This window comes from Gossypium hirsutum, chromosome A05, assembly GCF_007990345.1.
Source record: "Gossypium hirsutum isolate 1008001.06 chromosome A05, Gossypium_hirsutum_v2.1, whole genome shotgun sequence".
Taxonomy (NCBI): domain Eukaryota; kingdom Viridiplantae; phylum Streptophyta; class Magnoliopsida; order Malvales; family Malvaceae; genus Gossypium; species Gossypium hirsutum.
Window position 1 is genome coordinate 70701664 of NC_053428.1, and position 26809 is coordinate 70728472.

At 31.7% G+C, this 26809-nt stretch overlaps 1 protein-coding gene and 1 long non-coding RNA gene across 2 annotated transcripts; both read left to right on the plus strand.

Moving 5' to 3' along the window:
* Positions 1–367: 367 nt before the first annotated feature.
* LOC107959928 (chaperone protein dnaJ 15) lies at positions 368–8238 on the plus strand. The gene is made up of 12 exons (XM_016896101.2): positions 368–526; positions 704–949; positions 1634–1757; positions 3141–3220; positions 3320–3431; positions 3504–3608; positions 3824–3874; positions 6656–6745; positions 6839–6947; positions 7040–7188; positions 7270–7323; positions 7844–8238. The coding sequence occupies exons 2-12, from the start codon at positions 822–824 to the stop codon at positions 8060–8062; spliced, it is 1221 nt and encodes a 406-aa protein (XP_016751590.1). The 5' UTR covers positions 368–526; positions 704–821; the 3' UTR covers positions 8063–8238.
* Positions 8239–18411: 10173 nt separating this feature from the next.
* Positions 18412–23887, plus strand: LOC121229133 (uncharacterized). The gene is made up of 3 exons (XR_005926710.1): positions 18412–18468; positions 21962–22032; positions 23088–23887. It is a non-coding gene; the product is annotated as an uncharacterized lncRNA (long non-coding RNA).
* Positions 23888–26809: the final 2922 nt, after the last annotated feature.

Sequence of the window (26809 nt, forward strand, 5' to 3'; positions counted from 1 at the left end):
GCCAAAACCTATTCATGGCCCATTTCGATTGCTTGAGCAGTGAATTAAATTCAATCTAATAAGATATGAAACGAGGAGTAAAAAAAAATTCCAACAAACATTAATTAATTAAATGTAATATAATAATTACATAAATTCATTAATTAAAGGATACATGTTACCAAAGCTTTTGTAGTATACCAAAACTATATATAGATATAAGATTTCAATATTTCTTTTGTTATTTTTTGAAATAATATTTCTTTTATTATTTAATTTGTCATGGAGCAATATATCTTAATTAATTCTAAAAAATATATTAAATTTCTTTAAAAATGTTAATGAAAAGGGAGAATAATTTCGTATATCATCCCCTCTCTCTAACGTATATAAAGAAAAAAAAACACAACAAACAGTCAGAAAATTTAGAAAGAAAAGGAAAAAAAAAAAGCGAAGGGGGGAGGGGAAATTTCTTCTTTTAATTTTAGATTTTCTGTAAATTTGAAATTTCAAAACCCTAGCTCCCTCATTTTTCCTTCTATTCTTTGTAAGTCAGATCTTTACTTCATTTTTTTCTTCTTTCTGTTATATGTTTCTGCGCTTTTTCTTTTCCCTAGAGCTGATATGGAGCGATCCAATAAGGCGTTGAATTTCGTGTAATTCCTTTTTTTTTCTTTCACTTTGAAAAATGTTGATCTTTTACTGTTTTCTTTTCTGTTTCTAGATTTGTAGATCTGAGTCTGTAATTTAGACATATTTGAAGAGAGTTTTTAGCTAAAAGACAGAAAAGAAAAAGGGGTGTTTTTGATATAGAGGGAAAAGAAGGGAGGAAAAAAAAAGAGATGCGTTCGAAGAAGATGGAAGGAACTTCGGCCCCCAGTTTGCGTCGAGATCCTTATGAAGTTTTATGCGTTTCAAGGGATTCTTCTGATCAGGAGATCAAAACTGCTTATCGAAAGCTCGCTCTCAAGTAAGTTCTCCCCATCCCCACCTCCACTCCCAAATTCAATTTTGTAATTTTTGTTGGCTTGATTAGTTTGATGTTAGATTTGATTTCGAGCTAATGGGAACTTGATGAATGAATAACTTTTGCAATTAAGTTTAATTGCCGGGTGAATTATAGCTCTATGAGGCTAATGGGTTAATGTTGCAACTTCTTGTTTGGTGAAAATGATCGGTATTTCAATAGGAAACCTCTATGAAGAGTTCTTGTACTTGTACAAGTCACTTTCCTAGGGAACTCTGTGTTAGAATTGCCGACAATAAAAAAGAGTCAAGATTGTTCACGGAACAATGTGGCTGAGGTTGCTGCAAATCTTCTCTCTTTGACTGTGTCAGTTCCTCATGTACTTAAATTCAGTGAGGATTTATATCGATGCCCTTTGCAAGTTGAGTGCTTCTTCTGTTTTATGAGTTACTATGCGAACATTTTAATTGTGAGCTTCAGCTGCCTACGAGCTGAAATAAATGAGTGAAATTTGACGGATACTTAGAGGCAAGTTTTGTAACGACATGTACTTCTTGTTTGTACAAATGATAGATCTATAGCACTGATATTCGAGATTTATGATTAAGCCATATCAAATGCATGTTTTTATCGTTTACTTTTAACTTGGATGCCTTCATATTTGCCTTCTTTTTGTTCTTTTGACAGGTATCATCCTGACAAGAATGCCAACAATCCTGAGGCTTCAGAACTTTTTAAGGAAGTTGCATATTCTTATAGCATTTTATCCGACCCAGAAAAGAGGAGACAATATGACACTGCAGGGTTTGAGGTGCTTTCCTTTCTTTTCTCATTGTGTTAGTCTTCTTCATTATGTTCAAAGTTGTCTTTTATATGTTGTACAGAATTAAGCATTGCACTTCAACTCAAAAGGTAAAAAGGAGCTTATGATGAGAATAAGAAGTTTTATTGGGAACATCAGTTTTAGATTGATGTTGCAAAGCTAGAGTTACTAATTGACATAAAATTTGAATGAATGCTTCTGATGGATCAAGAACTCTTTCACATCAAGGGAGAAAAATGATTTTTTTTTCTCCACAGTATGTTTAGCTGACTATTATATAATGCTAGACACTCCCGTGAAATTAAAATTGCTTCCTTTGATGCTGAGGCGAATTCTCTTCAATTTTTGGTCTAAAGTCGGGATTGTTAAGCCAGAACCCGGGGAAGCCATGTATAGAAGCAAAATAGATAGAAGAAGGGGATTTCTTTGACATTTTAGAGTGGCCTGGGTACCGATTGAAAATTTTTCTTATTATCTTTAGGTTTGATATAATTGCCTATTAAAAAGGCAAGAATTATAGGAATGCGCAATAAAACGGCACTCAACTTCAAGACCAGGTATATAATAGAATTGCTTGGTTCTTTCCTTTCTTTGGAATGTGACGGAAGAATTGTGATTCCTGAGGTCTGATTGAGAAAGTGGAAGTTGCTTCATACAAAGACAGATAGCTATATGGTGGATGCAAAAGCATTTTATGGGATCAATATGGACAGTTCTATTATATGCAGTTAGTTTTCTTTCTATTTTACCTACACAAACTGGATACAGGACAAGTGCATTTAAAAAAAAAATCTTGAGTGGTTTTTAGCAGTTCATTATCACTTTCTCTTGGAAAGAGGTGGAAGAAGGAAATAGATGGAAGATATAAGAGAGGTATTCATGTGCTTCCTTTGATTGATTTATTGAAACGTGCCTTGGAGACTTCTGTTGATGGACATCCGCCCCCTATAAATATCTCCTCAGATCACCAATTGAGGGTTTCAGCTTTTATTTTCTTTTAAAATATCCCTCAAGATTTACTACTTGAAACTAGAAAACTATCAGCTTTAACTGTTATTTGTGGTCTCTACATATTTTAGTAGATTCCCATGTAATTTGAGTTCCAAAAGTGTTGCCAACTCCTCTACATCTCTTTCTAGTTCCATCAAATATTTTTGTGCAACCTTGCATCACTGACTAAATTTTGAAGAATCTATCTGCATTTGTCAGTGACGGCACTATTTTTGTTCATAAATTTCTTTGATGATATTAACTTAAGATTGTATTCATTTTCCTCCAACTGTATTTCCTTCTCATGTTTATAAATTTTCTTTTGTGATGGAAAGTTTTTGAAACATAATATTTTCTCTCTTTTTCAACAAATGTTATAAGGCTGTTGAAGATTCGATGGATATGGAGATTGATTTGTCCAATCTAGGAACTGTTAATACAATGTTTGCAGCATTATTCAGGTGAGACATCCATAGAAATGTTGGAACTTTTTTGCATCATTTAGTTATTTCTAAGTCCCTTGTTTTTCATTTACCTGCTTCTTAAATATATATATTCAGCAAGCTTGGTGTCCCTATCAAGACTACTATCTCAGCTAATGTTCTTGAAGAAGCTTTAAATGGAACTGTCACAGTTAGACCCCTTCCTATTGGAACATCAGTTAGTGGAAAGGTGCGTGCTTCCTTTCTATCTAAAGTGCCACTCTTTTAGATATTTTAGCAAGTTCTCATGCATTTGCTGCAGGTAGACAAGCAATGTGCCCACTTCTTTGGCGTAACGATAAACGATGAACAAGCTGAGTGTGGGATTGTTGTTAGGGTAACTTCAACAGCACAAAGCAAATTCAAGGTCTATTATATGTGAAAGCTTTCTTTGAACATATTTGTGTTCTTTTCAAATAATGGTTTGGCTGTTTGCTGACTCATAACTTCTCCTCTATGCAGCCCTTTTACTGTTTGTTTCTATGTATGTGCATGTCCATCATGCATGAACGTGAATCTCTTCTATGTGGGCCCTATGTCAAAATTCTATAATAACTCAGTGTTTCTTATGTAAACTTTCAGTTACTTTATTTCGAGCACGACATCAATGGTGGCTATGGTTTGGCCTTACAGGTACTAAGCACTTCTCTTTGATTTTGTAGGAAATGTTTAAGTTCTACTTGTCAAGACCTGAAGTTTTATTACATTTATTTGTTGTTTGGTGGTCTTTGCTATATCATTCTAGTAATATGGGTGGAAACATAAAGTGACAGAAACAAACACAATATCTATTGCCACCATGTTTTTTTCCTTGTCCCTGGTGGGAAGGCTAGTCAAAACCTCATGAATGATTTTTAAAGAAGTTTCTAGCTATTGGCCATGCTAGCACTCTGTGCATGATCATGATGAGTAAGTTTGGTCTGATATATTTTTTTATCTAAAAATTTCCTATTTTTGGTCATATTGGAATTTGAAAATAGCTTAGAACAAGAAGTGCTGGGTTAATTTTTCTCTTTCTCTTCCTCCATCCCCCTGCCTCTTTTTATTTTTCATTTTTTTCCCTTCTGCTATCTACCTGCATTTTTTTCATGTGTGATCTACTACAATGAACCGTTTAAATATGCTGCTAGTACTTAAACCACCTTTGTCGAAGGTCAAATTTGTTGTCTTGCCTGTAAATATAGTAGTTACTCAATGGTCTGAGCAGTAGTTTCAGTGATTCGTGGTGGTCCAATCTCTTGCTTTGACTACCCAATTTTCAGTAAATAAATTTTTAGACTTGCATTATTCTGAAGTCCTCATGTTCTTTTATATATCATCTTTTATCTGTGTATATAGTGTCAGTGAGATCACTGCCATTATGTTTTTACTCATGCCATTATTCTCTTCCCATGATTCACATTCTAGACGTATCTCTGAATTGGCTGGTATTCTTTACCTATGTTACTCTGACTCATCATTTTTTTTTCTAAAAGTATCTATATCGGAGATCTGTGTCCAACACATATTTGGACATGGTTATTGGGATATGACCTTTCAATGACCCTCCAAATAGATGAAAAATTGTTAAAACTTTTTAACAAACCCGTCTTGGAAACATATATCTGACACTCACAGCCTAGTCCAAGTAACATAGTTCTTGACTGGTTTATCATACAAGTCGTGAACAGTATAAACATGATGGCTAATTTCAGAAGACAATTATAATCATGCATCTGTGCAGCTTTTGTGCATATTTAATTCTTTAAAACAGCCATTCTAAATTGTTTGCATCTCCAATAATCGTTCTTTATTTAGTCCAAGTTCTTAAGACTTCCTATTTTTACCTTCAACGCTCTCTGTCAGATTGTTTTTTACATGGTTCATTTATGCTTCATTTGTTTTACTGAAAATGGATTCCGGAAAATGTTTTCTGTATTTTCCTATGTTTCATGGAAAACAGCTTGATCAACGGAAAATGACTTACAAGTCAATGGAAAATAAGCCTTTTTTATTATAAAATGACTCAATCAAGCTTAATATTATTATATTAATAATAAATTTTTTATTTTTAAAAATATTTAAAATTAATAAAATATTAATACAAAATATTACAATTTTTAATATTATTAAACATACATATATAAATATCTATATCTAATCATATAATAAATCATTAATATAAATTATTATTTTAATAAATTATTTAATATTTTAATTTTATTTTAATAATAAATATTTATTACAATTATAAATATATTAATAATAAATGTTTTGTAATATAATGGTTAAAATATGCCATAAGTCTATGTATTCTTCACAAATTTGGAATTTAGACCTTGTATTTTTATTTTCAAGAATTTAGCCCCTCTACTTTTCTGATTTGAAAATCAAGTCTAATTTTTAACATTGTTAAATTTTTTTGTCTATTTTGTTGATGTCACATTTTTAAATAAAAAACACTCTGTATTCATGTAACTAAAAAATGACATTATAATAAACATGAATTTAACAAAATATTTTTGATAATGTTAACAGTTGAATCTAAATTTTGATATCTAAAAAGTAGGACTAACCCAAAAATAAAAGTACATGGACTAAATTTTAAATTTATGAAGAGTAGAAGCCTTATTACATATTTTAACCTAATATAAAAATATGAATATTTTAATTATATAAATATGAGTATTTGTTTAAATAATGCTTAGCCTCATTTATCCCTTACAACTCTAATGTGTCAATGTCAATATATGCTCTCATATATTACATATATGTAATTTAAATTAAGTTTTAATTAAGCATTATTTATTATTAAGTTTATATATGACATTGATTATAACAAAATATTTTCTTATTATAAAATAAACTTCGATTGTTAAAAGGAAATTGCACTATAATATTTTATAACAAATATATATGTGTCGTCTTTGATTTACAAAGAACAATGTAAAACATAAATTTATAGATATAAAATAAACTCAATTAAACAATAAAAAGATAAGAAAATCTCAAATGTATGTTTGTTTCATTGAAAACAGCTTTTATGAAATATTTTCAAGAAATTGGCCAAATAATAGAAAATATTTTACACAGATTTATCAAAACATCAGAAAGTAGTAGTTTTTTCAAAAAATAAGTCATTTTCCAGAAATCATTTTCTGGAAGCCATTTTCAGTAAAACAAATGGAGCCTTACTGTTTTACTAGTGCCCTGTTGTTCAGCGAAAGCTTGTTCTTCATTGATGTTATACTAGTGATCTTAATCCTTTTGCAGCGAAAGCCTTTGTGGTTGTTGCTATGATGCATTTGTCCTTCTCTGATAGTTTCTCAGAAGTTAAAAGATACCTTGTTACTTGCAGTTGTGTTTCTGAAGTAATTGTACATTTGTTCTTGCCTCAATAACTTTCCGTTTTATGGTTTCACCATCTGTGTACAGGAAGACAGCGAGAAGACAGGCAAGGTGACATCTGCTGGCATGTATTTCTTACATTTTCAAGTATACCGAATGGATTCCACTGTAAACGCGGTGAGTTGTCATTTCTGACATTCTTCCTTGCCTCTGCTGGATGTCCAGCTTCTTATTGCGTAAGTAATGATGATGTATTCATTTGTTATGCAGTTAGCAATAGCTAAAGACCCCGAATCTGCATTCTTTAAAAGGTTGGAAGGTCTTCAACCTTGTGAGGTTTCAGAACTAAAATCGGGGACACATATATTCGCCGTTTATGGTTTGCTCTGTTTGTTTTGCATGTTAGTTTTGTTAAAATATGTTTCCTAGTATTTCTGTTATTCATTGACTGGATTGGCTGAATTTTCTCAGGAGATAATTTTTTCAAGACTGCAACTTACACAATTGAGGCACTTTGTGCAAAGTCGTATGAGGATACCACTGAGAAGCTTAAGGATATTGAATCTCAGATTCTAAGAAAGAGAAATGAGTTGCGCCAATTTGAAACGGAATACAGAAAAGTATTAATTGAATCTACTTGCGTCTTGTTGTAATCATGAATTTTACACAATATCTTACAGTTTTGGTGGGATATTTTCCAGGCACTGGCACGCTTTCAAGAAGTGACCAACCAGTACACCCAAGAAAAGCAGTCTGTATGTTTCGAAACTTTTATCTTTTATCTTGCGTGATATTGTTTTTCCTGCATTTATGCAATATTTTCAATTTAGGGAGCTTGCTGCTTACATATATATGTTTTTCTTTAATATATTGCAATGTATTACTGTGGTTTGTACACAATCGTACATATACATTCTAATATTTAATAATGGCTATAGAAATGTTTCTTAGCTTCTTGATATCGCCAAAGAAGTAATTAGCTCATTTGGGTTAACTTCTTTCTAGAAGTGTTTCATGATCAAAACTGTAACCAATCATGTGCTATGTTAGATTCAGGTGTATGTGTCTGATGCAAGTGTGTGCCTGAGATGGATATATTCAATTTTTATAAGTTTTTCTCGTATTTGAAGGATGGTTGGAGGTCATATCCCCATGCTTACATCGAACATTTGGGTATCGAACATGAGTACTTTAAAGAAAAATGAAGTTGGAGCATATTGGAGTCATGTAAATATATTGTTGATTTGACTCCTGTTGTTGACAAATATGACACAGGTAGACGAGCTGCTGAAACAGAGGGATAGCATCCATGCTACATTCACCGTAACAAGACCACCAAGCGGTATCAGCAATTTAAGTAATGGAAGTAGCAGCAAAGTTCCGGGTGAGACCGAGAGTCCTACGGAAGATGGAAACTCGGATGGAAAGGATAAATCAGGTAAAAAGAAATGGTTCAATTTGAATCTAATGGGATCTGATAAAAAGCTTGGTTGAAATTGGTATTTTAGATAGTTTTCTTGTGCTTTTTTTTTTTACATGAAATATTTGCCAGCAATCTTGCTGACTGCTATAAGCTTTGCCTTGTATTTATTTATTCATTTTTTTTAATGTTTATGGCTGTTCAGCTATGTTAAAGTATGATGATACTAATGTAAGTTCTTTTTTCCTTATTTACTCATGTACCGAAGTGTGATATCCTGTAGACTTATATAGAGTCGGGGTTGGATAAAATATTTTTAGGTTCAAAAGCTTTGTTTAAACTCAATTATGTTTCATTTTAATACTTAGGCTTGATTCAAGAGAAAATTCGAATCCATTTATTTAGTCCTCCAATTTTATAGAAAAAAAGTCATTTTAGTCTATTTAATTTTTCGTTTTCTTGTGTTGTTTGTCAAATTATCTCAAAATGAATGAAAAAGTTAATATCTCTTTAATTTTTTTATGCCAATACATGGGGCAATATATATGTATGTCATGTTAGCAATTTATTAATTTTTAAAATTTAAAATATTTTAAAAAATATATAAAAATTTCTAGTTTAATTTCTATCTTTTTAAAAAAAAATAAAATGCATATGATATATGTAAACATATTTTAATTATGAATATATTAATATATGAAAATAAAATATTTTATTCGATTTTAAAAAAAATGAAAATATGATATTTTAAATCATTAATTAGGTTGAATAACCTAATATAATGATTATATTTTATTTAAATGTAATTATAAAATGTTAAAATTTAATTTAGGTTAATATACCAAAAAAGCTTTAAATTATTGCATTTTTAAATTATTTTTGTAGTTAAATAAGCTTCTATTTCATTATTTTTATTCATAAAAGTTTTTTTTTTAATATTAAAGTAATATTTTTTGAATGATAGGTTTTTAATTTCTTATGGATGTATAGAAATTCTACACTTTTGATATCAACATAAACTTTGAAAGATTAACCAAAATTTTATGTTAGGTATATAAACACTTTCAACAAATTTTAAAATATTATTTTATTTTAATTCAAGAAATTATTTTCATCAAATTCATTTAAGCATAAAATATAAATTAATTTAAAATTATATTAAAATCAAGATATAGATTAAAACTTATTTAAATAAAATATAATAATATAAGGGGTTTTAAAGTATATAAGCGTTTAATTTAAAATATTAAATTTTGGGTTGGATGGTACAATACTACCATGTTTTGGATCTGTTTGCCTTTTGAGTCAGTGTTTCAGTTAAAGGTTTGTTCTTCGTACAGCAAAAGAAAAAGAAAAAAACTGAAATTTAAAAATGTCATATGCCTTGTTTTGTACGTACTTAATTTTTGAAAATTTTTAAAAAGTTAAATAATTTACTATCCATAAGTTTGTTGGGAATGATAGACAGCGGTTCTCGCTACCATCTCTTGCACCTATTAATGAATATGACAACAATGGACTCTCTACTTTCATTGGGCTAAAAAAGTTGAACCGAAAGTCAATGAATATGACAAGAAGGGAAGTCTAAAAATCCATCCGCTTTCTTTGCTAACACTGACAAAGAAAAAACTTCCAGCTGTTGCAGTTTCCTGCAACAGAAAGCAATGTGGGTTTGCAGCAACGAGGAATTGTGAGGTAAGGATGGAGGATATGAAAGTTGCGAAAATTATTAAAAAAAAAATAGATTAATTCTTGGTACTTAGATTTTTTTTTATTTTGGCGCCTTTTTTTTTATTATCATAAGTGTTATGTAAATTATTTTTTTTCCTTTAAATTAGTATCTGTGTTTTTGTTAATTAAACTATTAAGTTTATTTAAAAAATTAATTCAAAAATTAATACTAAACTATATCTTTTTTCCAAATTGGTACCTTAAATTTTTTATTTAAAAATGGTACATAAACTACTCTTCTGTTATCCACTTTACACATAAAATGTTATATACTTTAAAAAATTCTCCTTAGTTGTAGATTGACGTGTGATATAAACTTAAAAAACAATTCTTTTAATTCTTATTTTCTTCTACATTTTCTCTCTCTCTCTCTCTTTTTTGTTATTCCCCTCCTCTTCTCTTTTTTATATTTTCTTTTATAATGTCTAGCAATGCCAACAATACTCGAAATTCACCCTCCCAAGGTCGAGATGCTAGTAATTTATTCAATTTTCAAATTTCACTGCTTGCTTGCTTGATCTAACAAGAACGAAAAAGTTCTTTCATAGACCAAAATTAGTGTTTTCAAAACCAGACTAGTCAATTGGACCGAGTTTGGGGCGTTATAGGCTTCATGGTGATAACATCTAGGCCGAGTTTGGGTCATAATTGTCGATTTACAGTGACAAAACTAGCTATATAAGATTACTTCATCAAATCAAACCAAACCGATTACTTCATCAAAGTTTAACAAATTACAGATTTATACTTTGGGGTGTTATGCTCACTGTAACAGCCCAAATTTCAGTGATATCGAAACAGTGATTTGAAATCACTAAATTCGACATGTGAGTTTAGATATTAGTAAGTAAATGTTAAGTGTGGTTTTAGAAATAATTTTGAATTAGTGAAATTATAAATTAAAGGAAGTTATAGATAAAATAGGATAAAAACGAGGTATCGAGACCTCAAATTCATAAATCGAGGCATAAATATTTTTATAAATATTTATGGAGTGTTAATAAGTTAGTATTAAAGTTTCGTCAAGAAATTTTAAGGTTTCGATAGTTAATTAGGTAAAAAGGACTAAATTGAATTAAGTGCAAAATTGTGAGATGTGATTAAATAGTTCTTGTAATAATTAAAGGAGGACTAAATAGGCAATTAAACACCTATTATTGGGTTGGACGGCATGTGTGTGCAGAAAAAATAAAAATCAAGTGTGAACAAGGGGCAAAATTAGAAATAGGGTAAAAATTTAATAGTAAAATATGATGTAATTGGTAATTCTAGAGAATTCAACATTTTTCTTCATCTTCATCAGCTAAAAACACCATTAGAGAGCTTTTAAGAAGCTGGTTTTTATATTCTACAGCCTGTAAGTTCAACTCTTGATTATTTCTCGTAATTTTTGTGTTTTTAAGATTTTTACAACTAGGTCCACTTGTTTGATTCATTAGTTTTTGATTTCATGGGTAATTTTGAAAGTTCCCATGAATAAGTGCTGAAATTTTTTGATTATTTATCATGCAATTGAATTTTTTATTTTATTATATGATGATTTTATGAAGAGATTTGCATAGAAATTTATTTTAGGACCTAATTGTGAAAGTTGTTGGAATTAGGGTTTTATGTTGAAGCTTGGAATGTCAAAGGCTGTGAAGTAGTTTGTAGTGTTTAGATAAAATTATATTTGAAAGGAATTAGTTTAATTGATGAATGAATTGAATAGGGACTAAATTGTAAACATTGAAAAGTTTGGGGTAATAGTGTATTTCAAAAATTTAAGGGCATAAGTTGTGAAATAGAATAGAATCGAAATAGATGCTAATGAAGGAATGATTTTATAATTATAGATCAAGAAAACGAAGTGAATCGTGGAAAGGAGAAAATTCAAGAATAGTCCCTGACTTTCTACGACTTTTTGCAAATTAGCCCAAGTAAGTTCATATGGCAAATTTAATGTTTTGTTATGAAAATATTATGGTTTTTAAGTATATTATTGTAGATGAATACTGTTAAATTGTAAAAAGTATGAAATAGTATTTAAGTAAAAGTACATATTATTTGGAACAATGGATTTGAGTGCTTTCATTCTGTGACCATAATAAATTGACGGAAAAGATGTGATATGTGCTTCCGTATAAGACCATAGCTAGGTTATGGCATCGGTACAATGTGATTTGTGTTCCCGTATAAGACCACAACTGGGCTATGGCATCGGTGTGATGTGATAATGTGATTCCGTATAAGACCATAGATGGGATATGGCATCGGTATGTTATGTGATCCGTGTAAGACCATGGCAGGGCTATGGCTTCGGTGTGTGATGTGTGACAATGTGAAAGTCCATAGTTTGCTATGGCGATGTGATAATGAAGCACTCAATTCCTTTATTGTTCCTTAATTTGACAATGGAAGTAAATGAGAAATGGGCCCAAATGAGTTAAATTTGTGAATTGCAACCTGGAAATTATCCAAATGATTTTATTAATGAAATTGTGATTTGCAGGATGAATTAGATGAGCTAATAGAATGCCTATGAGCTTACTAAGCTTCTATAAGCTTACTTGTGTATGTTATTTATTTTGTAGATTGACTTATATACATACGGAGGATCGAATCTACATCAAGGATCACACTATCCAGATTTACTCCAATAGATTTTGCTAAACAACTTTTTGATTTATATGGCATGTATAGGAGTTGATTTGATAATGTAATTGTGTGAATGATTAAATAAGTAAAGTATGTTGAATGTGATGTTTTGTGTTTGAAAATAAAATATACATATTTTGGCTTGAAATAATTAATTGGTTGGATTCTATTAGTGTATAATTGTGTTTAAGTACAGGAAATGGATAAATGAATGTTATTTGATCAAGCTTTATAAGTCAATGTTTTGAGCATGAACTAGGTGTGTTTGATATGTGAAAATAGCTTAAAAATGGTGAAAAATTAGGTTTTCACACGGCCAAATCACATGGCCGTGCGCCCAGGCCGTATGGGAAAGTCATAATCGCCCACAGGCCAATCCCACGGCCGTGTGTATAAAACATATCTGCCCACGGGCTGGCCCTACGGCCATGGGAGCCCCACGGGCAGGCCACACTAGCATGTCCCAGGCCACACGGGCGTGTGCCCTTATTTTCAAGGAAAAGTTTCCAAAGTTCCCGGTTTAGTCTCAATTCACTTCCTAAGCATATTTTGGGCCTCGTAGGTCCATATTAGAGACTTAAAGATAAAATTTGGGAAATTTTAAATTGAAATACATATTTATGACTCATTTTGTTCGTTTATTATTGTTTAATTCAGGTAGCACCTTGAACCTTGTTCCAGCGTCGGATACGGGCGAGGGGTGTTACACTCACACTTGTAGAATATGTCAAATATGACAGGAAGAAGAAAGAAAAAAAATGTAGTTTATATATAAAGAGATAAATCTCAAAATTATACATAATTTTTGGACTCATGTGTTACGTCATGTGTGAACTACTATTTTGTGTAATTTTATATATTAAAATTTGATTTGATTCAATTTTCACGAATCAATAATACAATTATTTCTAGGCCTAAAAGTACCAAGGGTGTAACAGCCCATTTTCGGTAAAATCGAAATAGTGGATTCGGGACCAGAAATCCGATTTCGGAAGAAAATTTATTTTTATATTATTTTATGGTTTATAGTATGATAGTAATGTTGTGTAAGAGTATGCCCAAAGATCAATCACGAGATGGTTGTAATAACATACTTGGTTTATCATGTTTATTAATATAAGGCGTTGCCATTATTATTTCAGTTTCTTTTCTGTGTGCATAAATAAACTGTTTTATAATAATGTCCTGAGAATAATATGATTATTCTTAAAATATCCTTAGTCAAGTATTATTGTTAGCTAGGACAATAATAATGCATTAAGACTAACATGTAGTTGATTGATGATAAAGAGTTGTCATTGATATGGAGTGTCAGAATCAATGCATGAATATGTGTGTTAGAGAACAACATATTGGACTGACCCGCTATGAGTATGTTTCTTGGATTATTATGTAATTGTCACAACATTACTCATAGTGATTAATATGTATATGATCCTCATACTTGAGATCATCTTTATCCCAACATCATGAGTTGTATATTTTGATACAGTCAAACAAACACCGTAACTGGTTGTTCTATAAAGACTGATGTTGGATATACCACAATCTATGTTTAGGGATATAGTTGATCAATATATGATGAGTCCCTCCTACATAATGGGAGTAATATCTCAGGCCACTTGATTGAGTGAGGCTAGAAATGCATGGCCATGCTCAAATAAGTTGATATGAGATGTCATACTTATTTGTGTATTATAGTCTACTCAAGGTATCAAGAAACATGGGATGGACTATGCAAGTGTGACTATTCCATGACTTGTGTCCATTCCAAAGATATAGGACTTAAGGATTAATGCATGAAAGGTTAATCACAAAAGGTTATGTCGAATCATGACTTCTTGTAACTTAGGTAGCATTGATGCATTGCTAGATGCCACTCATTGTTTGTAACATTAGAATCGTTCTAATAGTACTGCTAACGTTACAAGAACCTATAGGGTCACACCCTATGGTTGAAATGAACGAGGTAAAACATAGTTGGTATATTGCTTGGTTGTCACATGAATTAAATTAATTATAGAATTAATTTAATTGGGCAATCAAATTGTTGAACATACTATATGTACAAGGATATTGTACACATAATCAGAACATAATTTTATTAAATTTAGTTCATATATAAGTTTAAATAAATATAGTTTACCGAAATCTTTATTATAATTAATGTAATTATAATTTTTCGGTTAAACATTATTATATTTATTTGAATGATAATTATTATGTTCGGATTAATTTTAATGAATTAAAATTCGTTATAAATATATACCAATTAAGAGGGAGTTATATATAGCAGGGGTAAAAACCTTAAAAAGGATATATAAAAACTAGCCCGAAAATATGCAATGTGGTCTAGCAGCCGTTTAGCAAAATACTCTCTAAAAATAGTTTTCTGGGATTTCTACCGTTCATTGTCAATCGGGTGGACTACGTAGAGGCCGACATCGGAAAAGGTTGCGGCTTGGTTCGATAGTGGTTCAGCATTCCTATTGCCTAGGCGTCGCTGTTTACTCAGATTGAAGTTTCGATAATTTTGAAACCTTTTATCACCCTGATTCATTCCTTACACATGGATCCTTGGTTTGGATCGCCGGAATTTTTTTTTTTAATTTTTCGCTGAGCCTTGGAGGCACCGGTGTTTTAACATGTTGTATAAAAATTTCGTAAAGAAATTTTACATGTTTAATTTGATAAAGGACCAAATTGCACAAAGTGCAAAAGTTGAGTTCTAATAGCTAAAGGGATTAAATAGCTAAAGAACTTTAAAGTGGAGGTCCTTATATGGCAAATAGACCATTTAAAAATGCTTAGTGGTTAAGGATGATGATTCATCCATGGAAAATAAAATAAAGAAAAGGATGAAATTGGAAAGTGAAAAAAATAAAATATGATAATTAATTAAATAATGAAAATATCATCTTTTTCATCATCTTTCCCAAATTATTTCCATGGAAACCCTAGCTAAGAGAAAGTAGCTCAAGCAAGCTTGTTTTGATCAATTAGGTATGTTTTCTTATCCCGTTTTTAATGATTTTTATGCTTTTGAAATCGTAATAGCTTTTTTTTTTAAAATAAAACAACCATAAGGGTCAACTCAATTTATTAAGTAACATCGCAAATTACAGCACTATGGATTTCTGACGGATAATCCATTTCGAAAAAACACATTTGGCTTCACTGTACATTCTTTTACAAATCAAATGGGCTACAGTATTACAATTTCGTCTGGTCCAAGTTAATTTGGCTGAATTAAAGTTGCTGAACTCAGTTATGCATGTCTTAATACGCGCGCCTATTAAGGTGACGTCAGAAGCTAAATTCCTTCTCCTATTAACCAGCCCCACGTGATTCGTCTTAAAGATTACACGCTCATTTATTTTCAATTTGCATGCAATTTTAATGCTTTCTTCCAAAGCCACGCACTCAGTCTCTTCCACCGACAACCTTGACCCTATAAAGCCCCCCCCACCTCCTAAAACAAAGCCCTCATCATCTCTAGCAATTGCCCCATACCCAAATCCATTTTCACCCACTATAGCATCAAAGTTAATTTTTGTGAAGCCCTTTGGAGGTTTTTCCCACTTCATGCCTGTGCTATTTTGTGAAAGAAGAGGCTCATTTATAAAGTTGCGTATCCAAAACTCATTATTCAAGGTGCTAGCTCTTTCCCAAATTATCTTCGCCTCCTCTTCTTTTTCCCTGAAGACGAAATTGTTTCTATTGTTCCAATAGTTCCATAAAATCGCCATGAGATCAGCCATTGCTTTCTTGTCAAGCACCCTCATCATGTCTTCTAACCAGTCAATACAGTGATCATACTTCTTCAAAATAGTGTTTTTGGACCATCCACCTAAAGAGAGAACCGCATGAGATGTCGGGTAGTCTTTTAACGCATGTAGTAGAGTCTCGATTTTAGCTCCACACCTTGGGCATCCCTTGTCAAAATCTTGTCTAATAGATGCAATCTTTTCGTTCGTCGGGAGGATTTCATGCCCTGCACGCCAAGTAAAGACACGAATCTTCGGTAATGTATGAAGCTTCCATAGAGCTTTCCAAAAAAATCTGTGCGGGCCATACCCATTTCTTTCAGCAGTAACCATGAGTAACTAGACTTTGAGGTAAAGCATCCATGAGGGTTGTGGAACCAAATAAATTTATCATCTTGGCCCTCGTCCCCTATTGGTATGTTGCAAATCTTATCGCCCCAATCAGGGAGATCGTAATAACTTAATCTAGCTATCTTGGGGACTAATTTGTAAAGTTATCAAAGAACTAGGTTTTTTCCATGGATGGACATAGATGAATTATTAAGTTTTATAGTAAAAAATGAAAGGTTGTTGATAAATAAATAACTTTTGTAAAGGGAATTTTGATGAAATTATGATTTAGGGACTAAATTAAAAACATGTAAAATTCATGGAAAAATTCTGAATTTTATGAAATACATGGGCTGTAAATTTTACATGTAAAAATCGGCTAGGCTTGGAATAAGGATTAAATTGCATGAATTTCATTTTTCGAGTTTAGGGACGACATCATCATTAATTAAAAGTTTAGGGGCAAAATGATAATTTTACCTAATATGTGAATTGAATTGAAATGAATATGAATTAATGTTAAATTCATCCATATAGATTCGGATAGACAAAATTCGGAGTTAGAACAAGGAAAAGAGAAAATGTCGGATTAGTAGATTTTATGTACACGAACATTTGTCGAGGTAAGTTTGTGTAGCTAAATTGTGTATATTTATATACTTGAATTGAATATTGTGTATGTGATTGTATTGTTGTCATGAATATGAAATAAATCTTATATCCGACAAAGCCTGATAAATATTAAATCTCGTTTGAATAATGGAATTCGATGGATACAGGATTTCTCGATTGGTTGTGGTCCTGCATATGTTGCGGACACACCATAGCTCTTACGAGCATTCTGTTATAAGACCTGTCGAGCTTTCTGTTACATGGTTCCTGCAAGCATCCTGATCGATAGTGATCCTGCATGTGTTGTGGACTACCACAGCTCTTTGTAAGCGTCCTGTTATATGATCGGTTGTGATCCTGCATATATTGCAGACATAAACGTACGCAGCTCTTTGTGAGCGTCCTGTTTTATGATCGGTTGTGATCCTGCATATGTTGCACATACAAACATAGCTCATTGTGAGCGTCCTGATATGGCTCGCTTGAACTTCTCGATTTATGGCTATCTGGAGCTCCTGATTGAAGGCTCTTTGTGAGCTTCTTGATTAAAAATTCTTTGTGAACTTCCTGATTATGGCTCTTATGAGCTTCCTATTATATTGCCCGGATAAGCTTCGTAATAGGCCATTTGTGAGCTTCCTGATTAATGGCTCTTTGTGAGCTTTCTATTATATAGCTTGAAAGAGGATTTCTCGATTATGTGCTTTAAAGAGCACTCCTAAATATGAATTGATGGATTTCTGATTTTTACACTTCGAGTGTACTACATTGTATCCATCGATGTTTTCAATGATTCAACGGGCAAAATCCTGACATGAGAAAATATGAACCTGAAACGAATTAATACATGTATTTGCCTAAAATACATGAAAATGATGATACATGATATATAGAAATACAAGATGATAATATATGAACATGGAATTTGTTTGATGAATTAATTCATCCATGATTATAGATTTGTACACCTTGAGTGTATTACCCGTGTGACACTGAGATTTCAAATGATTTAATGGGCAAAGTTCCGACATGAAATAATCTAAAGACGAGACGAATTATTATGAAAATGTACTTGAAATACAAGGATATGATTTGTATATATTATATGAATACATGATGTGAAAAGTATATGTACATGGAAATCTAATATATTATATGTACATGTTTCCTAATATTTATATGAAATATATGACTAACAAGGGTGATGAGAATATGTGTTAGGTATGTTTATATTGAATTTAAATGAGTGGTAAGTTAATTACCATGTTATACGAACTTACTAAATATTTCATGCTTACTCTGTTTTATTTTCCCTTGTTCTATAGTAATTTGGAGGCTCGTTGGATTGGAAGCTTGGGGAAGATCACTCACACTATCCATCAGCCCATTTTGATATATATATGGTAAATCAATTATGGTTATAATGTCATGTATGGTTAATTGGCCAATATCAGCATATAAATGCTTTAAGTGTAACTAGCCATTGGAATGGCTTGTGATGGATATGTTTGGTATGTGTTTGAAATGGCTGGTTGATAGAAATTATATTGGCATATTGATGATTGAATTAAGTTAGCATATTTGATAAGATATGCATATATGTGAATTTGGTACTTTAAGTAAGTGTGTATACTTGATTATATGATGTATTAGATCATGTATAGGACTTGATCTTGAGTCAGGTTAAATGAACCATAATAGCTTGTGAATGTGTTAAAGTATTGGTGTAGGAGGATGACAAAATGGGGTGAGAAATATGGCTTGAAAAATAGCCTATTTTCATCCACACGGGCAGAGACACGGGCGTGTGTCTTAGCCATGGGCGTGTGACCTGGTAGTGTGTCCCTTGCATCTTTAAAATTTCAAAATAGAATGCCAAGGTATTTACACACGGCCTAGCACACGGGGGTGTTGCTTGGCCGTGTGACCTAAGTCAGAGAGTTACACGGCCTGAGACACGGGCGTGTGAACCCTGCACCTAGGAAAAATTTTGAGATTTTGCTAAAAATTCTCTGAGTACCCGGTTTAGTCCCGACTCGTTCCTAATGCATGTTTTGGACCTCGAGAGTTCATATAAGGGACTTTATGTTTGATTTCTGATATGAATACTGTATAAAATGAAATATCTGTTTACTTGATCTGTATATTCTGGTAATGCTTCGTAACCCTGTTCCGGTGACGGATACGAGTTAGGATTGTTACAAAGAGATTTGACCCCAATTGCCTACCTCTACTACCTTGATATACCTTAACCAAGGCTTTACCAATTTACTATAATTGAATTGTTACATTTCAAGGAAAATGTATAACCTTTACAATCCTTGTCTCTTTCACAATGCTAAGATAAAACCTTCTCCCTAATTTTTGTGACTAAACTAAAACCCTTTAGCTTTTACAGCTCAACAATTACCCTTTACAAATTACTTAAGATTTTATACCTAAAAAGAAACCTTAAGTATCTTTTTCCAAGTACAATGAAAATATGTAAACAATGAAGACCTCTCAAAGATGTGTGTTTTCAAGTTTAAGAATTCTCAAAGAATGAAAATGAGAATGATAAAGAAATTTAACAATAAGCACTTAAAAGATATGCACAAGAGAAAATGAGAAAATAAAGAATTGACTTAATGGTGTAAAAAGCCCTCAAACTTTTTCAAAAAAGCAATTAAGCCCTTCTTTTTTTTTTGCACTCAATTGAGCACTTGAATTTTCAAAATGCATTAAAAAGGCCCTCAAACTTCTTTAAAAAAAACAATTAAGCTCCTGCTTTTTTTCACTCAACTAGGTATTTGAACTTTCAAAATGCATCAAAAAAACTCAAAATTTTTCAAAAAAGTAATTAAGCCTCTGCTCTTATTAAAAATTAGAAAAAATTATAATAAATAATAAATAATAAATTTTAGAAAAATTATTAAAATTTAATAAAAATTGTAAAAAATAAAAAATTGTAAAATTTTATAAAAATCATAAAAATTAATGACCCCTTTTTTTCAATTAAAGTATCACGTGTCGCAACACAGTATGACATGTGGCAAAAAATGATAAAAAGTTAAAAATCAATAAAAGTTATAGAAAAATTATAAAATGCTTCTTTTGGTATGATAATTTTTATAATTTTTTTTACGAAATTTATATTTCTTTACATTTTGTATAATTTTCTAATGACTTTATAAAATTTTATAATTTTTTTATATTTCTATATATTCTATATTTTTTACGATTTTTATAAAATTTTACAATTTTTATTTTTTTACGATTTTATATTTTTAATAAATTTTTAATATTTAAATTTTTTTAATTAAAATTTAATAATATTTATAGCTTTTATTTATTTTAATTTTTTATAAGTTTTTTCTAATCTTTAATAAAAGTAGGGGCTTAATTTTTTTTTAAAGTTTGAGGGTAGTTTTGATGCATTTTAAAAGTTCAAGTACCCAATTGAGTGTAAAAAAAAAAGTAGGGGCGTAATTATTTTTAAAAAGGTTTGAGGGCCTTTTTGATTCATTTTGAAAGTTCAAGTACCCAAATGAATGCAAAAAAAAGTAGGGGCTTAATTGCTTTTTCTGAGAAAGTTTGAAGGCTTTATGCACCTTTGAGCCTAAAGAATTTGAGGTTTTTCTCTTGATTAGAATACTTGGATGTTCTTCTCTTATGCCTTCAAGTGTTTTTGACTTGAATATATATACTCTAACTAATTTTTGAACGTTTTGAGTCGTTGGAGTGTGTTTCTAGACGTTAGAAGAATTTATTTCACGCATTTAACACAACTTGTAACAATATGTCTCAAGATATAAAACCTATGTCTTGAGACAATAGGAACAAAAATATGACTGTTGGCGTTTGTGGTCTTGAGACAATTAGTCATATGTCTCAAGACAAATACTTGATTGTCTTAAGATATGGCTCCCTTAAAGTAAACCTTAGCTTTGGTGTTTGATTGTCTCGCGAGACAAACATCCTTATGTCTCGAGACATAGCGTAACGACCCGGCTTCTAGTGGTATTGAGAAAAGGTGATTTCGGGATCGCATTTTCATAAACAGAGCCCGTAAATATTTAATAAAGATATTTACAGAGTTACTATATAGGTGAATTGAACTGTGGTTAAGTAATTTAGTTGAAATTTGTTTAATCAGGGCCAACGGACTAAATTGTAAAGTCGAATCACATAGATTTTTAATTATAAAATGAATTGATGACTTAAATTGTAATTAACCCCAAAGTCTAAAATAGAAATTAAACCATGTTAATCACTATAAGAGTGGATGGTTTATTAAAGGTCATTAGCTTAATTAGTTTAAGTTTTAATTTATTAAATTAAGTTTAATTTAAAACTAATTAAGGTATATAAAATAAGAAAGTGGAAGAAAAACATGAGCATTATCATCTTCTTCACTAAAAGCATTGAGAATAAAATAAAGAAAACTAAAGGAGCTTTGGAACTTTCAACCCTAATTGGTATGTTCAATTTAGTCATTTTTCTTATAATTTATATGTTTTTGGGGTCATGAGAGCTTGATTTAGGTAGCCCATGTACCAATTTTTACAATTTTTAAAGTTTTAGAGAGTTTCCATTGTTGATTTCTTGAAGTTTTAGGTGTTAAATTGATAGATTTTAATCTTAGATATGAAAAAGGACTAAATTATAAAGCTTAATTGATAGTTTCGTACATGAGGGACTAAAATGAATAAAATTTAAAATTGGATGTGAAAATAAGAAATATGAGGTCCTTAATGGATAATAGTAAAACCAGAATTCAAATTGAAGCTTTAAATTGAAAGATACGTTGTTCCGATTTTAGAGACTGTTGAATAAATTGTAGCATTTGTGTAAATTGATAATTGATTGTGAATTGGCTAATTATTGATAGTGCTATATGTTTATGTTAATCTGTAGCTAACATTGACCTGATTTCGCGAGAGGGAAAGGAAAATCCAAAGCCATCGACAAGTAACTTGGAATTTTTGGTTTGTATTTCTATAATTCGGGGCCAACTTATTTATTGCTTGTTCATTACATATTACATTACATGATATTGAGGTGAGTTGGTAATGACTATTTAACTTGATTTACTATGATTAAGATTGAATACCGAAATAGGGACTAAATTAAATAAGGTGCAGAATTTGTAGTTTACATGTTTTGTAATAATTGATATGAAATGATGTTGAAACATGTTAAGTATGTTATGAAATTGTGAAATGTTTATGGATATGTTATGAAATTGTGAAATGTTTATGGATCATGGATATTGGAATGTAAATTGAAAAATATACTGAATCAGAATTTGACACCCTATTAGCTGTTTGAACCGAGTCGGATATAGTTGAAATGTCATAGGGTCAGATCATTGTTGTTAGCCATTATTGCCGAGCAACTCGGGATGGTAGATTATATACTGATTCATCATTTTTGGGAAACCCGAGGTGATTATTATATCGAGTTGACAATACCATTGTTGTTTGGCAGTCCGAGGGTAGTATTCTGAATCATTAGCATCATCGTTGCCGGGCAATCTGGGGTAACAGATCCGTGTATTCATTTTGAGTCCATATTGGTTAATAGAGTTATAAACGAAATAAATGCTTAATTAATATGTGATATGATATATTCATGATAATTCGATATGCTAAGTGAATTGAAAATGAGACTTGGGGGGCTGATTGTGTTTAATGAGCCAATAGACTCAAAAGCAATATGAAATGTGTTATAAGGTGAGACATATAAGTATATACATGTATGCTAAGGGTGAAAATGAAAGAAATAAATGATAATTATATACAATGAATGGAATTAACCTAATAGACTATGAAAAGGTTGAAAATTTGGTAAACTTATATGTACATTCATTGAATTGGTTGTATATGCGCAATTGTCTAAATGAAGATGTTTTACATGAACTTGTATGATATTTGATTGGAATTGAAGATGTGCATATTGGATATTTATATCTATTTTATCTTGAACCATAGATTTACCAGTAGGCGTTTTGCTCAACGTACAGTTTCTTTTCCATGCGCAGGTTAAGTTAAGTTCGTAATTCCTGAGGACCGACAGCAACATCCAATGAATGATCCCAGACTCAACAGTGTTTGTTAATTTTTGGTTTTTTTTATTAATTGGCAAATCCCTAATAGGTTGAGACATGTTGGTTTTGGTATTTAAGTATGATAAATGCTAGTGATGTATGTATATATGCAATTTAGATCTAACATAGTTTGCTTAAGGTATGATATATGATTTGGTAACATGACTAAATTGTATAAGAATGAATATGTCTATGTTTGCAGTTAATATGTCATGAATATTAGGTATACTAATGAGAATGGTTAAATGAGAGTATTTGGTGGTTATGAAGTGGTATTTATGTGTATAAAAGTGCTATGACGCAATATTAAACTTATAGGTACTGTATATTTCAAAATAAGGCAGAGGGTTGAATGTGAATTATATTAGTTGAAATTGCAGGTTTTAGAAAATTGGATTTGCAGAAATAGTAGGTGATGTCGCGACGTCAAACGTATCATGTCGTGATGATTAATGGCCTATAATGTCATGTTGAAACGAGGTACCCCATCGTCTTGACGATGCCAAAACAATAAGTAACGTCGTAACGTTGAGTGGCCTGATGTCGTAAAGTGACAAACTATGTGGTGAAGTTTCGACGTGGAAAATGTGACATCACGATGTCAACCTTATGTTTTGAAATCTTTACAATTCAGTCTTGATTTGATCTCGGGTTAACTTTAGAGCTTTCGTAGGCTCGTATAGGACCTGAGATTGATTATACTGTATTGTTTGTGTATAATTCTTATGATTATTTGCTTGATGATATGAATTCATATTAAACTTGATCGTAGTTGTTTTAGCGACGAATGTGGATTGGGTCAAGTAAAGGGTGTTACGTTTATTGGTATCAAAGTTATAGGTTTAGCCGATTTTCAAACTAAATCAAGCTCGAAATTGAGTTTAGAGGTACATGCAAAAGTTGATTTGAGTTTGAGTCGGGATTTGGATGTTGATTATAAAATGTTTTTGTTTTATAGTTGCTAGTGCTTGGTAAATCGATAAATGATGCTAGGAATGATGTTTACAATAGTGATCGCTCTACTGGGAGTGAGAATAGAATTTGATTTGAGGCACCTGGCGTTGAATCAGCCAATGCTCAATAGCATAGTAACTATAGCCCCCAACAGGAAGAAATGAATTTGCTCCATTCTATTGCGGAAGTTTTATGAGTAGCTAGAACTACTTCGCAGGTTACACCAGTTGTCATAACTCGATGAGCTTTAATAAAGGAGTTACATAAATATGGCACAATTGAATTCAAAAGGTTGAAAGGTGTTGACCCCTTGTGAGCTAAAATTTGGTTAGAATCAACAAATCGGATTTTGCAGCAGCTTGAATGTTGCCCACACAAGTGTGTAACGTGTGCAGTATCCCTCCTAAAAGAAGAGGCGTATCACTAGTGGTTGACAATTACCCGTCATGTGCTAGCCGATAGGGTTGATTAGGCTTTCTTTCAATTAGAATTCCAAAAAAATCATATTGGTGAATTATATTTGGAGGATCATAATCAAGTTCATCACATTGAAGCAGCGTGGGATGTCTAATGTTGACTACGAGTGAAAATTTCTATGGTTTAGTAAATACACTTTGGAACTGGTACCATCAAAAGAAGGAAGTTGTAAATGATTTCTTTGGGGTTTGCGTAACGAGCTCATAGTTCAGTTGGTTTTGCATAGAATAAAAGAGTTCGATGACCTCACTGAATGGACAAAGATGGTCGAGCAAGTGATGTTCCTAGACAAGAAATCAAAACCTTCTAAAGCATTTAAGAAACGAGTCGAGACTTCTAGCTCTCATCTGTTGCCTAAATGGGTTAGAGGGTCTTGATAGCATGGGAGACCAGCTCTAAATCTGCCAGATCTGAGAGAGAGCCGAGATCGACAGCCAATAGTGTTTGTAGGTCATGAAAGGCCCAGTTAGAGATGTTGATATACCAAGTTATGAATTGTGTGGAAAGAGACATACATGCGAGTATTAGAAGAAAACCTGGGTTTGTTTTCTGTAACACACTAAACCCGATCCTTTAGAAAGAATCCAAGCATGATGTGTCACTTCTTAGAAATCATCTTAAATTTAACATCAGTTCTGGCAATAACTTTGTAAAACTTCAATGTTTGAATTAAACCATTATTGGAGTAATTATAATGCTTAAATCTTATGGCGTATAAACGTAAGTATAATAAATTTATCAAACATCATATAATATTTAATATCCAAAGCATGAATTTTCACTCAGGTTTCATAAAAACAATGTCTTAACAAACAGAAGTTCTTTGTATAAATTCTTCTAAAAAATACACTTAGATATGTACAAACAGAAGTTTGTAAACGATTTCTTCAGGGTTTATGTGACGAGCTCCTAGGTCAGTTGGTTTCGTATAGAACAAAAAAGTTCTCTAACCTCACTGAATGGGTAAAGATGGTCAAGCAAGCGATGGGCCTAGACAAGAAATTAGAACCTTCTAGAGCATTTGAGAAATGAGTCGGGACTTTTAGCTCTTATCTGTTGCCTAAACGAGCTAGAGAATCTTGAGAGCATTGGAGATTTGCTAGATTCAAGAGAGGCTAAGATCGATAGTCAACAGTGTTTGTACGTAGTGTGAGAGGCCCAATTAGATATGTTGATATATCGTGTGGTAAATTGTGTGGAAAGAGACCTAGAGACGAGTGTTGGAAGAAAACCGAGGCGTGTTTCTTGTAACACGTGAAACCCAATCCTTTAGAAAGAATATGAGTATAATGTGTCACTACTTAGAAATCATCGTAAATTGAAAAAATTAGTTCTGGTGATAGCTTTGTAAAACTTCAATGTTTAAATTAAACCATTATTGGAGTAATTATAATGTTTAAATTCTATGGCGTATAAACTCAAGTATAGTAACTTTATTAAACAACATATAATATTTAATATCCAAAGCATGAATTTTCAAAAGGTTTCATAAAAACAATGTCTTAACAAACAGAAGTTCTTTGTACAAATTTTTCTAAAAAATACACTCAGATGTCACCCACACGCTTCATGCATAATACAAACAAAACATCTATCTCACAATAGCATAAGTGCTTTTGCATAGTCCTTCAGATAGGTCTTCCTTTAGTCAGTAAGCTTAAGAAGGAAAAGGTAATAGAGTGAGTTCGTATGAACTTAGTGAGTTCCAAAGAGATCTTAAGTAAGAATGATAACTATACAAGTGAACCTTTAAAAAGGAATTCACACATTAACATAGACTACACCCAATGGCGTATACAGAATTCAGACAGACTCAGTACGCTAATGACATATCATATAGGTGATTACGCCAATGACATATCATTTAGGTGATTACTAAATGCCAACTCAACATAACTCAAATAATCCATTCTAATGCTAACCATATGCCCAGATTTTAGAGCTAGTTACATAACATACGGTCTCATTCACATGCATTCTTCACCAAACTTTTCATATCATTTTCACTTAGTATAGCATGTTTTGTTGTGTTCTGCCAATTCGGTTGGCAATATATCTGCCCTACTAGAGGCTACACAAACATATCTCTTAATCTTCATCCAAATATCAGTTCACATCATATCATTTATTCATTTCAGAAATAGTTGGTAGTGACTTAAACATGACAAATGGCTTGTATTTCATATCACAAACATACTGAGCTCAGACTAGCGACTTTAGACAGC